The sequence below is a fragment of the Lepidothrix coronata genome, unplaced genomic scaffold (genome assembly GCF_001604755.1).
Source record: "Lepidothrix coronata isolate B3197 unplaced genomic scaffold, Lepidothrix_coronata-1.0 Scaffold189, whole genome shotgun sequence".
NCBI classification, from domain to species: domain Eukaryota; kingdom Metazoa; phylum Chordata; class Aves; order Passeriformes; family Pipridae; genus Lepidothrix; species Lepidothrix coronata.
In genome coordinates, this window is record NW_016690369.1 from 1,715,714 (window position 1) to 1,728,117 (window position 12,404).

The window sequence follows — 12,404 nt, forward strand, 5'->3', positions numbered from 1 at the left end:
CCTTGGCCAGCAGCTCCTCCTGGAGCTCCTACCTCCCTGCCAATGGCCCACGGGGGAGGCATTTGGGCCAGGATCAGCCTAAAGGTCCAAATTACACTTCATTCCTCCGCCCCTGCTGACTTGGAGCTTTGGCAGGGGAGAGGGACTCGTGTGGCCCTTTTCCAGGGGTCAAGTGACCATGAAGTGCAAATCTCAGCTCAGCCCTGCTCCATCTGCTGCCTGGAGGGAGATTCCTCCTTCCTGTCTCCCCCCCTCCTTGCAAGGAGGGTGTTTGGAGGGTTAGACACTCACTGGAGACCTCAAGGAGGTAAAGAATCACTGAGAAAAAGAGAAAGATGGACACGAGTTTCATGTCACCTGTGCCAGCACAGCCCTGGACAGTGAGGGGGGATGTCCCTGCCCCAAGGAGGCTGTGAAAGGAGAACCAGGCAACACACCCACAAAAAAGTGGGAAGGCCATCCCTGAGCATCTCTTACTGGAGAATGAACAGCTTGGGAGAACAGACTATGTGCAACATCTGCTATTCACCCTGTCCCACACCTTCTGGTGGTCTAATGGGGCCTTCAAAGACTGTCTGCCTGTCCAAATGTCCCTCGTGGTAAAGCCCCCACAGGTCCAGCCTCACACCCCTCTCTCACAGGGCAACTCCATCAGTCAGAGCTGCCCAAAACCAGGACCAGCCCCAAACACTCCAGGGTTTTCCAGAGCCTGCTGGTACTTACTTTGCTAACTTCTTAAATCCAATGGCCCTCTTCTTGGTGGGCGTCCCATTGACCCCTTTCCAGACGTGGGTGTTCCAGGGGTCCGGCTGGAGAGAGAAGGGCAGCAGTGCTCAGAGCTTTGGGAATGCTTCCATATATTAGAGATTTCCTGCTTCCAGGGAGGGGGGACCCATGGCTTGATTTGGGAGGGGAAGGAGCAGTGTCACCCCCAGGGAACCATCCAGAGGGAGCTGAGGGGTGGGAAGGGGGTGAGGGGACACTCAGAGCCCTCCCAGCTCCACAGGGGGGCTGGAGGGGGCTGGAAAAGCCCTTTTTTTGTTGTTTTTTACCTGCACAATAAGTACAGCCTCAAATTTGAGCTCCTCGAGCCCTTCTGGGAGCTTTGGGAAGGGCTGCCATGGGAAAAAGACCCTCTCTGAAGGGCTGGGGGCTCACCCACGGCTCTGCTGAACCAGGGGACAAAACCAGGGAGAGGCAGGAGAGAGGGGAAAGGAGCCAACACCGTTTTCCACCTGCTCCAGGCGCACTGAGCCCCAAATCCCAGGGCTCCAGGGCTCCAGCAGCACCCAGGATTGAATTCCTCGAGCCATGAAGGGGAGGAGCAGCTGGACTCCTCTTCACAGCTCTCCCTCATCCTCGAAGCCCCTGGGGGGTATTTTCAGGGCATTTGGGCAACGGAGTATGCACAGAAAAATTGCAATATCATAAACCTTGCTGGCTTGTAACAGCATCTGGCCAACTGCTTCCTCACCTCTTGAGATGCTCCTTAACAGCCCAGAGGCGAAAAGAAGGCAGGCAATGCCAGAAGGGGAGAGAGATAGAAACACATCCTTCCCCCTCCACGGCCCACTGTTTTTTTTTTTCCCTAAGAGGCCCTTTGGGAAGGGGAGGCAGCAGAAGCCAGGAACAAGCACACAGAAGCTAATTCCGTGCCCTCACAGGCTGCAATCAGGGCCAGGAAGCATCGGGGTTCCTGGTGGGTTGGTTATAGAAATGAACAGACTGCTCCTGGTTTGTGATTGTTCCTTAAGGGCTCTTGACTAAAGGTCACATTGTGTGGAAACCACCGGAGCAGGGATGGTTGGATAACGAGGGAGTGTCTGCTTAGGGGCTTTTTCCCCCCCATGGTCTGAAGTGTTAAATACTCCAGCAGCAGCATTTCAGCCTCCTGCCGGTCCCGCTGGGCAGGAGCCCCCCCGTCAGCCTGTTGGATCCCCAGGCTGGCAGGAGCCATCCACTCAGCCCTGCAGGCTGCAGAGGGGAGGGATACAGTCCTTTTCCAGGTCATTCCCTCACTCGCCAAAGTGCAAAATTAGGCTCTTCCAGAGGGAGGAGCTCTGCTCCATCCGAAAGTTGGGGGGGGTCAAAAAGTTGGGTGCCCACAGAGGGGCAAAAAGCCATTGCCCTGAGACAAGGGGTGACATCCAGGGGTTATTACAGGACATTAGGGCATCAATTAGACTTGTCATGGACCTGAGGGACAGCTTGCTGAAGGGATTAGATTGTGTTCCTGCCCTTCCTGCATCTTCTGAGCTCCAGCTCCCACCCTGCTCTTGGCCCCACCTCTGGGCACCGGTGGGAGGTGAAGGTGAGGACAGTACCTGGTACTCAAAGGAGGGTGTGAGGCGGTAGTTGAGCATTTCCTGGTGGAAAACGGGGGTGATGCTGCCAGACATGGGCGGGACAATCCACACCCAGTCGGCAGGACAACCCCCACGGCACCGGTACTCGTTCTCCATGTGCTTGATGAAGGACTCCGTGGCCGAGTGGTGATCCACGATGGTCACCTTGTCACTCTGTCGGGGGAGGAGAGAGCAGAGCCCACAGCTGTTACCACACCCCAGAAGGCAAGAGCCAAGATTTTGGAGCTGTCCCAAATATTCCTCACTCCCATGGACCTTTGGAGATGACCCAGGCTGGCTGCTCTTCCCAAGGAAGCCATAAAGCTGCCCCAGTCCTTCCTGGATAGATGTGCTGTGGGATCACTGCTCCTGTGATTTGTCATGGGCCAGGCAAAGACTGAGATGGCACGAAGAGGATGGAGCATCCTCTGCTCGTCCCCTTGGAGAGCTCTTTTGTGGCTTGTGCAGCTCCATGGGGTAGCTCTGATCCAGCTCTGGGAAGGGCTCCCACCCTCTGAACTTGGATTGCCAAGCACTAGTTCAGCTACTGAACCTTTAAGTGCTGGCAGGGGGAGAACCTGGGCCAATTCTTGCCTCCTGGATGCGACAGAAGGGCTGGATCTTGCTCCCTAGGGATATTCCCTCTGGACCAGCAGAACTCAGGTGCTGGTAGTGCTGTCTTTACAACATCCAGGGCACAGAGATTATAAATTTTACTGCAGAACAGCCCCAAATTAGGGTGGCACAGCCCAATTTCAGCAGAGTGCTGCGTTCTCCTCGGATTGATGTCTCCATCCCGCTCCCCGTGTCCCTCAAGCCTGTCCCGAGCACAGTCCTGCTCCGGAGATACCTGGAAGCTGTACAGCACAGCAATGTTGATCTCCACCAGGGCCTGGTCCTTCCACAGCGAGGAGGTTTTCCTCATGTCCAGATTCATTTTCTTGGCCACTTGCTGTAACAACACGTGGCAGAAAGTGAGGGCTTCTCATGGCCAAAGGACCAAGGACTGGAGATCTCTGCCTGGGAGAGGAGCCCAGAGGAGGGACCCAGGCTGACACGAGGCACCCTCAGGGCAGGGAGGGGCTGATGTTTTGCCTTCCCTTGAGAAGCTTTGGTCCTGCCTTTTGCTCTCCATGGCAGGAGCAGGGCCTTCCTTCCCCCCTGAGCAGAGGGAGGTGACCAAATGCCGCTCAAAGGGCCATCGAGAGCAGTTGCACACACACACGCACACACACTCGCTCTCACCCCTCTGGTTTTCAGGTGTCTGGGGAGCAGTGCAGCCCCTCTAAATGACACAACATTCCCCTTGGAGTGTCCCAGTGAATCCAGATGCCCTGCACTGGCACCTCCCCATGGCTTGGCTTTATCCCTCCCAGTGTGGGCAGCCCCCAGGCCACGGCTGAACACTCCGGAGGGGCCAGCTGGAGGGTCCCCATGGGCAGGAGCATCCCCGAGGAGCCACCAAGTTGTCTCAGCACCCATGACCTCAGTCAAGCACACGACCAGCTGCCTGCTGATCCCTAAGATTCTCTGGGAAGTCTGTGGGGAGCTCAGTAGGCCTCTGTGTTAGATACACAACAGCCAGCCCGTCACACCCTCGGCTCCAGGAGAACGGGTATCCTGTACTCCCCCACTGAAGGTAACATTGTGCCAGTGTCCTGCGTGCTCCCCAGTGACTTCACACTCCCCAGGAGCACCTGGAGGAGGAATTACCTCCAGGATGTTGTAGCGGGAGTTGTCGCAGTAGTCCCGGACCCCGATCTCGGTGCCCATGTACCAACCGCTGAAGGGGCAGGCGGAGAACTCCAGGCCACCGATCTCCAGGAGCATGTTGGAAACTGCTGGCAGACCATACCACTTCAGCCCCAGGTCCTTGAACCACTCAAACCTGCCAGGACAAACGGGGTTAGGCAACCAGCCAGACCTTTCCCTGGGAAGTGGAGGAGGAGGTCACTTTGCTGCCGGGGGGGGAAGGACGTGAGCAGAACGAACCCTGGAGGCAACATCTCCCTTGGGGGCTGTTTAAGGGGGGAAAGTGAGGTATCAGGAGTGCTGTGGAGTGGTGCAAGTCCTGGGAGACTTCAGGGAAAGGAGAACTAGCCCTCAGACAAGGACACAACTTGCTTTCCATCTCCAGGCTCCACCAGCCTGAGCAAAGGGAAGACCTGGGGGAAGGTCCTGGGTAAAGCACCCAAGCCATGGCAAGGAAAGGCCAAGCACAGGGGGTGGCTCGGGGTGGAACCAGAGGATCTCAGTCCTGCTGATCCCCTCGAGCAGCTCTGGGGCTTCCTCTGACTTACTTGGGGTGCCGGATGGGCACTTCCAGCACGAGCTCCGGGGGGATTTCGAAGAGCTCTGGATCGTTGCCGTTGGCTTGGAGGAGCAGAGGCAGGATATCAAAGCGTCCGTACGGCGCCTTCCAGCCTTGCTGGATGCAGATCTACAGGAAAAACAGAAGTGGGGTCAGATGTCCCAGCAAGTCTCTGCTCTTCAAGCGCCATGGGCAGGGAGTCACATGGCTCCAAATGGGATTTCCAAGGATTTTCCAAGGATTTTCCAAGCTATGCTCAGCTCTGTTATGGTTGAGTAATAACTTCCAACCAAGGGAGCTACAACAGGGGTTGCCTGTCACAGCCCACCCATGGCCAAGTAAGGGGAATTTGGGCTGAAAATGAGCCCAGAACTGGATCCCAGGTAGGAACGTGGCTCTGGAAAATCCACTCATGCCATTTGTGCCTGTGACGGGGAAGAGGAAAATGGGTGAGAAGAGCAGAAAAGCGAAAAAAAAAATACTCTTTATTCCTGAGAAGATACCTGAGGGCGAGCCAAGCCCAGCCTCCCTTCGTGGTGCTGCAGTGGATGAGCTAAACCTGCTTGACCCACCCCCTCCTCACTGCTGGAAGTCTCAGGTTTCTGGGTGTCCCCACCAGCCCCACGCCCGCGGTGCCCGGGAGGTTCCCTCTGGTACCTCTGTGAGCTCCACGTTGGCAGGGTCTCCCAGGATGGTGCCGTCGGGCTGCTTGTAGCCGGCGTAGCGGATGAGCTGGGCATTCCAGATGCGGAAGTCGTGCTTGCTGTCCGTCCGCTGCGGGAAGATGGTGATGGCAGACCTGGCAGGAGAAGGGGCGGCGCCGGTGAGCGCCGGGGCCACCGGGAGGGGGGAAGTGTTGTGGGGAAAGGTGCTGTCCCTGCCTGTCCCACCACCCCGGGTGAGCCCCAAACGGTTTTACGCTGGGAGGAGTCACGGCAAGGCTCTGGAATTCGGGGTGCTTCCAGCTCCAGGCAGAAGCTGGTTGAAAACACGGGGGTTTCTGACAAATCTGGAGAGCGGCCCGTGCTCTGTGTTTGACGCAGAATATAGGAAAGGAGAAATAATTGGAAAATCTGCCCTCTGAGGTCCCACAGAGAGCAAGAGATTGATTTGGACCAGCAGGACACCTTCTCCTCAGAGCGGGTCCCTCTAACACAGGTGAGGGCTGCAACCCTCCTGCTGCTGAAGGAGACAACGTCAGCAGGGCCCAGAGCTGGGTTTGCACACATCTCAGAGGCCTCTGGACACAAACTCCCTGGTGGCTCACCTGAGGTTCCCTTTGTTGGTGGCATATTTGATGTGGTTGCAGATGTAGTTGAACATCCCGTGGGCTGTGGTGCAGTCCCGGGCATCAAACACCTGGAACAGGGGAAGGGATTGTGGTGATACTCCAAGGGCAGAGCCAGGCAGATGGAAACACAGCACACGGAGAACTCTAGACACCACTGCGGCTTCTTAGGGATTTAAAGATCCATAATTATGTGTTCTCTGCCTTTAGAGCACGTGGATGTGTAATCCAGCTGCCCCTTTTGCTTTGGAGAGGTGAGTCATCTGCTGCTCAGGCAAAAACCTCCTCATTCCAGTGCTCCCAACCTGCTGCTGTCCCTGGTTTATCCAGCAACGATTTTGGGCTCTGCTCTGTTCCTCCTGTAGATCAACACTCAAAGGTGAAATAGGATAGGGGTCGGCCAGGTCTGAGGGACAGGGTGTCATAAAATCATAGAATGGTTTTGGGTTGGAAGAGGCTTTTAAAGAGCATCTCATTCCACCCCCTGCCACGGGCAGGGACACCTTCCAGCAGAGCAGGTTGCTCAGTGCCCCATCCAACCTGGCCTTGGACACTTCCAGGGATCCAGGGGCATCTACAAGAGGATGGGGAAACCAGGAAAGAGGATCAGCAGGAAGCTTGAAGTTCTTGCAGGAATGCCCCCCCCCTCCAAGGCTCAGATGTGCCCAAAGAAACTGTGGATGAGCTGAAGGCTGAGCTGGGAGCGAAGGAGGCCCAGCCCCCCGGGCAGGCTGTGCCCACACTCTGTGGGAAGCTCCACCAGAGCTCCTCAGCAGCACTGGAGCTGGGCTCCAAGACACAGCAGGAGTTGTCATCTCTGTGCCAAGGGATTCCACTCGAGATCACTAATCCCCAATCTGCTCTATGCTCCCACCAGGCAGAAGGGCACTGAGCCAAAGCCTCTCCCGCCGTAGCATCTCTGTACCAAGGGTGAGTGTGTCCTGCTGCCTCTCTGCAGGCACAGCAACAGTTCTGGAAGCAGCAGGGGAGATACCAGAGCACTGTCTGATTTTGGAAGAAGTTCCCAGAGCGCCAGCCCCATTTCAGACACCTCAGCTACACCAACCCCGCCGATGCTTTTCCATCTCCTGCCGAGTTCCCAGGCTGTGCACCCCCAAAGCTGCTGCTGTGTGATGAACACCCGCTGCTGTACCTGTGCTGTGCTTCCCCAGGTGTTTGAAGAGCAAGATTTGCCTCTCCACAGCTCCAGTGCCCCCTCTTTACCTGCAGCTTGGACCACTGGATCCTGCCCACGCAGCGGGCTGCGTTCCTCCAGGCGTGCTTGGCTCCGTAGATGAGCTCGGTGTCCCGCAGCTGGTAGGTGTCAGTGGCTTCAATCTCCTTGGTCACCTCCTCCAGCCTTTCCATGTGGGCCTTGGAGCCAGATCTGGGTGGGTGGGGGGCAGAGGAGGTGGCAGTTTGGGTGCTCTCCACCCGGGCGTGAGTTCTTCCCTCCTTAAGCACGTGTGTGCTCACACACACACACACACACACACACACGTGTGTGCTTTCAGGTAAGAGATGACCAAGGACAAGTGGGAGAGGTCAGTGGTTGGCACAGACACACAACAAAACCAAACACTACGAATGAAACTCCACTGAAGAAGCAGCTGCTCGTGGGGCACCGGAGTCTCACCCTGCTTTGACTCCCAAGTGTGAAAGACTGGACCATGGAATCATGGAATGGTTTGGGTTGGAAGGGACCTTAAAGATCATCTCATTCCAACCCCCTGCCATGGGCAGGGACACCTCCCACTAGCCCAGGTTGCTCCAAGCCCCGTCCAACCTGGCCTTGGACACTTCCAGGGATCCAGGGGCAGCCACAGCTTCTCTGGGCAACCTGGGCCAGGGCCTCCCCACCCTCACAGGGGTGAATTTTTTTCCTAATATCTAATCTAAGCCTACTCTCTGTCAGTGTGAAGTCATTTCACCTTGTCCTGTCTCTCCAGGCCCCCTGCAAATAATCTCTCTCCATCTTTCTCCCTTCAGGTACCGGAAGGTCACCCTGAAGCTTTCTCTTCTGCAGGCTCAACAATCCCCATTCTCTCAGCCTTTCCTCATAGGAGAGCTGCTCCAGCCCTCTAATCATGTTGGTACCTCCTCTGGACTCTCTCCAACAGCTCCCCATCCTCCCTGTGCTGGGGATGTAGAGCTTGAGGTGTCCCGTGTGACACCTCGGCAGAAGCAGCAGCCTCGGGCTGTGACCTTCTCCAGCCAGTCCTTACCTCTTTATGGAGGAGTAGTACTGGTCAATGAAGTCCTTGGCCAACAGGAGCACCTCCTCCTTTGTCCTGGTGTCCTCTGACTTGCGGATGTGAGGGCTGGGGGTCATCACTGAGCCCATGCAGATCTGCTCGGTGCAGGCGGTGGCCTGGCGGGACAGGAGGGGACGAGTGAGTCTGGGGTCACTGCAGCACTCCTGGTTACCTGAGCTGGGCTGGGGGAAGCCAGTGATTCCTACACAGAGGTTGGTGGTATCTTTGGCCAACAGGGACATTTCCAGCCTGTTTGTCTCCACCCCTGTTGTTAAGGCTGGGTGAGACAGCTCAGCCACGTGCAGTCAGCTCTGCTCCCATCCAACAAGGATGATCAGGGCTCCTGGGATTCTTACCCTGGCTTGGCATGAAGTCAATCGCTCCTCCTTATTTATCCCAGGTGGAATTCCCTCTCCCCCAGCTTATTGCACCAGAGCTTTGAAATTCCAACCCTCCTGGAGACCGGACTGACCTGAACTCATCCCCTCCTGCATTTGCAGTTAAAACCACCTCGGGAACGCCGTGATCCCCTCAGCTGTGCTCAGACAGCTTCTGGCCAGTCCCACCAGCTCTACTCACCATGGCAGTCTTGAGGTGCAGGGTGTCGTGGAGCACAGAGCCCGTCTCCCAGTTCTTGATCTTCACGAACCGCGGGCATTTGGAAGGGCTCCCGTTGGCCGTGTTCTTGGTTGGGGACTGACGCCCGGATGGAGGTGGCTGGACGACAGGGAAACACCAGGAACAAGGTCAGGCACAGGGAAAGGTCACAACAACAGGCAGCATCTTGTGTTAGAGGATGCCTGTGCTTAAATTCCAGTGGTAACATAGCGAGACGAGGTGTGTTGTCCAAATATTTGGCATTTTTTGGGGGGATCCTACAACGGGGCAGCCAACTCTTAATGCAACTGAGAAGTCATGTCAGGTTATGGGACAGCCAAACCTGTAGAAGAGGAGGTAAAAACAGGGGTAGAACTGACTTAGAAGAATGCCTTGTGGAAGATCTCTGCACTGGATTGGGTGTTCCTTTCCAAGGAGCATCACCTGCCCGAGTTCTGCCTCACTGGTCGGAGCACTGTGAGACAGAGCTAACAGCTGGTCATTCCTCTGAGCAAGCCAAAGGCACTTCTCCTTTGATAGCCACGCTGGAAGATCCCAGGAATAAGGATGGATAAATTACCATGCTGAGTCACGCATGGTTGGATACCTCAGCTCAGCTCCCAGCCTCCAGCCCTCCCTGGTGCTCTGCTGGGTGTGCTCATCCAGCACTTCAAGAGTTCTGTGCCAACAGGAGGAGAGTCTCAGCCAGCACAGAGGTTGTGAGGAGAAGAACTGGTTACAAGTGCTTCTTTTTGAGTGTTTTCACTGATAAAATCTGAATTTTCTTCCGTGGCCCTTATTCACCCCAAGCACTTAGAAGCTTAAAGAGCACTCGGTGTCTGCCAGCGTGCCGTGGGACAGGGAGCTCTGGAAATGTTTCTCCTTGGAATCAAATCTTGCAGTAGGAGGTAATTCCATCACTGTGACCACAAGGCTGTTGCTGCAGGTCTCAGGGGGAGATCTGTTCCACCCCAGAGCGTCCCTGGCAAACCCTGTTTGTATTTGGCACCACTTCAGGATTAAATCTCTGCAAATTATCCCTGAGCCTGGACCGAGTTTGCTGTACCCTTCCTACATGAAGCCCGTGGCTGGTGTCCCTTTCTGATCCATCTGTGAGGGTTTTCTGGAGATGGCCCTGCCCTCAGCAGAGCTGTGCAGAGTCTCACCATCCTTTTTGGGGGTTCTGGGCCCGTGTCACAGTTGCACTGGCAGCAACAGCACAAATTCAGCATTACACACTGGAAGAGCAACCAAGGAAGAGCCAACACAGGGTGGAAGAAGCTCTTGGAGGGAAAGCACCAGGAGCCACGAGGATGACAAAGCAGGTGAGGCTCCAGATCTGACTGGTTCCTGCTTTGCCAGAGGATTGCTCTGCTTTCCCAAAGCAGGGAGAGATCCATGCCTGACTGATCCCTGAGGGCTGTGCTGAGCAGACACCTCTGCACTGCCCTGGTGGCACTGCTGGCCAGAGTTTTTGCCCAGTCCTTGTTTTTACCATATGCTCCAGACTCCTTTTTTTTTTCCCTGGAAAACAGGGATTTTACAGTCAAGCAGCCTGAGGCTCACAGTGTGATACCGTGCACTGAAAGCACATGCTGGGAACAAGGGACAGAGGCTGGAGGGGCAGGGAGAGATTTACAACCTGACCCCTTTGGGCTGTGCTGCCATGGATCTCTGTGACATTCCTCATGTCACAAATCCTGTGGTCTTCCCAAGGAGAGTTTCAAAGCCCCTGAAGCCGAGTGACCAAACCCTGGATCTCAGCCTCCCCTTCCCATCCTGCAAAACCCAAACGTGAGAACCACGCAGAGCTCGAAAACAGCAGTAAATGAAAAGAACCACCAAAATGTAGCCCTGGAAAAGCACAATTTTTAAGTTAATTTTTTTCAGCTTTAGGGAATTCCCCCTGAATTTTGGCAGTGGCAGTTCCTGGTTGTTTTTCCCCCCTGCTTGTTTTACTCTTCCAAGGGAATGAAATCATTCTTTAGCCACTACCAGCATCCTGTGCTCTCTGAACCACCCCGAGCGCCGAGGGGAACAATCTGCCACCTTCCTTCCGAGCCTGATTGCTCAGAGCAGCTCTGTGAGACTGGTCAAACGAAGCTGAAAGGTGCTGCTCAGAAATGCAGCTGAAACCAATCCTCACCTGCTCCTCCACCCGCCAGACAGAAATCGGGAGCCCCGGGCGGGAAGTGTTGATTGTTTAAATCCCAGCTAGGTTTGATTTCCTGACAAGGCGTGCTGCTAAACAACATCTTGGCAGAGCAGGGGTGGCCCAAGAATCCAGGGGGATTTGTGCCATGAATCCAGGTGTAGCCATGAGCCTTGGAGCGAGCGAGCTCCAAGCTGAAGGACACTGGCTGCTTAACATCTGCCTACAGATGTTCTACCCTGGGCTCCCTCAAAGCTGCTCCCTTTCCTGTTTGTCTTTTTTCCTGCAGGATCTGGGAAAGCTCGAATCTTGGAATCACAGAAACATTAAGGTTGGAAAAGACCTCCAAGATCGTCGAGTCCAACCTGTGACCCGTCACCACCTTGTCAACCAGACCAGAGCACTGAGTGCCACGTCCCGTTGTTCCTTGGGCACCCCCAGAGGGATGGGGACTCCAGCAGCCTCTTCCAGTGCCTGACAACCCTTTCAGCCTGTGCTGAGAGAGGGCCCCGGAGAGGAGGGATGCCAAAATCCTGGGATGCCAGCCAGGCTGGAGCATCCAAGGCAACACCACCTCCAAGAAGCAGAGGTGTCAGGTCTGCCAAGCACACCACAGAGCAGCTGTGGAGGGAAGGAGCTCTGTGTGTGTGTGTGTGTGTGTGTGTGTGTGTGTGTTCCTTCCCCGCACCGCAAAGCTGAAGCCAAATATTACCCCTCGTTCTGTCTGTCAGGGAGGCTGTGTGAGATCCTTTCATGTTCTAATTAGGCAGCTGTGATATTAGTGACTCAAGGGTGGCACAAACTGGAGAGCCGAACGCGGCAGTCGGGGCGCACACGCGTTATGCAAACGCCTTTTGGCAGGGAGTGTGGTGGCACTTGTCGGCAGCACGCAGCCCCTGAGCTGTCTGGAGACAGCAGGAATGCAGGCCTGGGTGCTCCTCGGGGCCAGAGTGACGGGGAGCATCTCCCCTTTTGGGATCTGAGTGGGACCTACGGGTCCTCACCCTTCCTGCGCCCTGCGCTGGTTCCCTGCTGGAGCCCCCGGGCTGGGGGGCAGCGGGTGAAGCGTCACCAGCTGGGCAAGGGAGGGGATTGTCCCGCTCTGCTCTGCACTGGGGAGGCCTCACCTGGAATGTTGTGGCAGTTTTGGGCACTGCAGTGTGAGAAAGATGTTAAGCCAGAGGCCAAAGGAGGGTAATGAAGAGGGGATTTGAATGAAGATTGATTGGAAGGCGTGTGAGGACACTGAGGGCACTTGGTGTGTTCAGTTGGAGCAGAGGAGACTGAGGGGAGACCTCAGTGCAGTTCCAAGTGCCTGGGCAGGGGCAGAGGAGGGGCAGGGACTGAGCTCTGCTCTGGGGGGACCAGGGACAGCAGCCAGGGAATGGCTGGAGCTGTGTCAGGGCAGGCCCAGGTTGGATCTTAGGCCAAGGTCCTTCCCCAAGAGGCTGGTTGG

At 55.9% G+C, this 12,404-nt stretch overlaps 1 protein-coding gene across 4 annotated transcripts in view; it reads right to left on the minus strand.

Moving 5' to 3' along the window:
• NOS1 (nitric oxide synthase 1) overlaps positions 1-12,404 on the minus strand; it is a 78,661-nt gene that overhangs the window by 22,343 nt on the left and 43,914 nt on the right. For all 4 annotated transcript variants that reach the window (XM_017831342.1, XM_017831341.1, XM_017831340.1 and 1 more), the window contains exons 4-13: positions 8,779-8,916; positions 8,170-8,315; positions 7,169-7,331; positions 5,924-6,015; positions 5,314-5,455; positions 4,646-4,785; positions 4,059-4,233; positions 3,196-3,297; positions 2,325-2,519; positions 724-809 (exon numbers count right to left, since the gene is read on the minus strand). In XM_017831342.1, coding sequence (XP_017686831.1) covers positions 724-809; positions 2,325-2,519; positions 3,196-3,297; positions 4,059-4,233; positions 4,646-4,785; positions 5,314-5,455; positions 5,924-6,015; positions 7,169-7,331; positions 8,170-8,315; positions 8,779-8,916 — 1,379 coding nt within the window. The remainder of the gene's footprint in view (positions 1-723; positions 810-2,324; positions 2,520-3,195; positions 3,298-4,058; positions 4,234-4,645; positions 4,786-5,313; positions 5,456-5,923; positions 6,016-7,168; positions 7,332-8,169; positions 8,316-8,778; positions 8,917-12,404) is intronic.